General features: G+C 42.7%; 1 protein-coding gene across 1 annotated transcript; it reads right to left on the bottom strand.

Annotated features, from left to right (window-relative positions):
- Positions 1-206: 206 nt before the first annotated feature.
- On the bottom strand, positions 207-1,833 carry LOC118648645. Its single transcript, XM_036294994.1, has 3 exons — positions 967-1,833; positions 327-331; positions 207-219 (listed from the first exon to the last, which is right to left on the bottom strand). The coding sequence occupies exon 1, from the start codon at positions 1,474-1,476 to the stop codon at positions 985-987; it is 492 nt and encodes a 163-aa protein (XP_036150887.1). The 5' UTR covers positions 1,477-1,833; the 3' UTR covers positions 207-219; positions 327-331; positions 967-984.

Below are 1,833 nucleotides of genomic sequence, written 5' to 3'. Positions count from 1 at the left end.
CTTACAAAATTTAGTAAGGCAATACCTATACCGAACCAGGAAGCAAATACCGTGAGCAAAGAATTTGTCACGAAGATCGTCCTGGAATACGGAACGCCAGAATACGTACTGACAGACCAAGGCACTAACTTCCTGAGCGAAATTTTCAAGAATACGTGCAAGCTACTGAAGATAAATAAAATTCAGACTACCGCATACCATCCCGAAAGCAATGGTATCCTCGAGCGATCACATCGGACCTTAGCAGAATACCTGCGACATTATATAAATAAGGACCAAACCGATTGGGACGAATGGATCCCGTACGCGATGCACACGTATAATACAACGCCTCATACGGCGACAGGGTATACACCGTTTGAATTAATCTACGGTCGACAGGCAGAACTGCCGACGGCCCTGACAAAACCGCCTAAACCTACCTACAACTACGACGATTACGCGCAAGAATTACGGGAAAGGTTAAGAGCCACTAATCGTGTCGCACGCGAAAATATAAAAGACGAAAAGGCCAAGGCCAAGACGCAGTACGATAAAAAGACAAAAGAAATAAGATTTAAAGTCGGCGAAAAAGTATTACTTTACGACGAAACGCTCCGACACGGAAGATCAAAGAAACTCGACGCGCAATGGACCGGACCGTATACGGTAACCGACAAAACATTCTAATATAAACTATACAATAAGGCGAGGGAGGACAACGACGCGCGTACACGTAAACCGTCTGAAACCGTTTATTGAGGCCTAACCCGCGGTCAAAAGAGAGAATAAAAAACATGCTCACATGCACGCACATACACAATAAAAAGAAAAAAGAGAAATATAATAAATAAAAAAGAATGAGACTCACCAAAACGAAGACCGCCAACCAGGAACATAATCCATAACAGCAAAAGAGGATACACTATACACTAAAACTAAACTAAACACTAAAACTAAACTATACACTACAAACTACTATACTACAAAGTATCTATACACGGATTAGTCAACCGCGTCCATGTCTGGATCCTCCGGCGAAAGATCCAGACGAGGCAAGTTCCCCTCGCGCAAATATTGATCCACGGCAAACTCGAACTCCAGATCGAGGTCACCACCGAATTCTTCACTATAATCATTAGTTAAAAAACGAGCAAGCAAAGGGGCGGGTATCAAAATTTCCCCAAGCTCGTCGGTCGGAAAACACTCGGAGAACACCTCGCCCTCCGCACCGGCGGGAACAAACATTTCGGACTCCTGAGAAAGGTCCATGAACAAATCTAAATCTCCATAAGGAGCACTATCAGGGTTTGATAAATGTTCAAACCCACTAACGAGCAATGGCTCAGCGGCACCCGTGCACTCCTCATCAACGGACGAAAAACTTTCGTCCAAAAGAGCCACAGTGTCAAGATCACTGAAATCGTCGAAACTGTTCTCACTCTCCTCAGCACTCTCTTCACTGGAAGACGCGAAGAAAAACTCACGACGAGACATGATTATGAAAAACAAGCAAACGCACGAACAGATAGCCGACAAGAGACTAAAGGACCGGATCGTCCAGAGAAGAAAAGACACACGAAAAAAGGTGTAAATAGATAACAGGATGCAACGCTAAGCATACGATAAAAAATGAGGAATCAACGAGATACACAGGCAACGGAAACGAAAATATGACACATTTCGAAGTGCGAAATGATAAACGATACAAATTGGAGAATCCTTTTCCGCTCCCATCTGAACTTGAGAATCCTTTTCCGCTCCCACGGTCCCACAACGATCACATATAAAAATACTTTTGTAGCAAGTAAAAATAATATATACAAAAAAAAAAAAAAATTTTTTTTTTAAATA

Source organism: Monomorium pharaonis, unplaced genomic scaffold, assembly GCF_013373865.1.
Source record: "Monomorium pharaonis isolate MP-MQ-018 unplaced genomic scaffold, ASM1337386v2 scaffold_562, whole genome shotgun sequence".
In the NCBI taxonomy this organism is placed as follows: Eukaryota; Metazoa; Arthropoda; class Insecta; order Hymenoptera; family Formicidae; genus Monomorium; species Monomorium pharaonis.
The sequence above is the reverse complement of the archived record's forward strand: the minus strand, read 5'-3'. Positions and strand labels throughout refer to the sequence as shown.

What these genes read in the sequence shown, in the direction of transcription:
- LOC118648645 (XM_036294994.1), bottom strand. Translation starts at nt 1,476, where the DNA reads ATGTCTCGTCGTGAGTTTTTCTTCGCGTCTTCCAGTGAAGAGAGTGCT.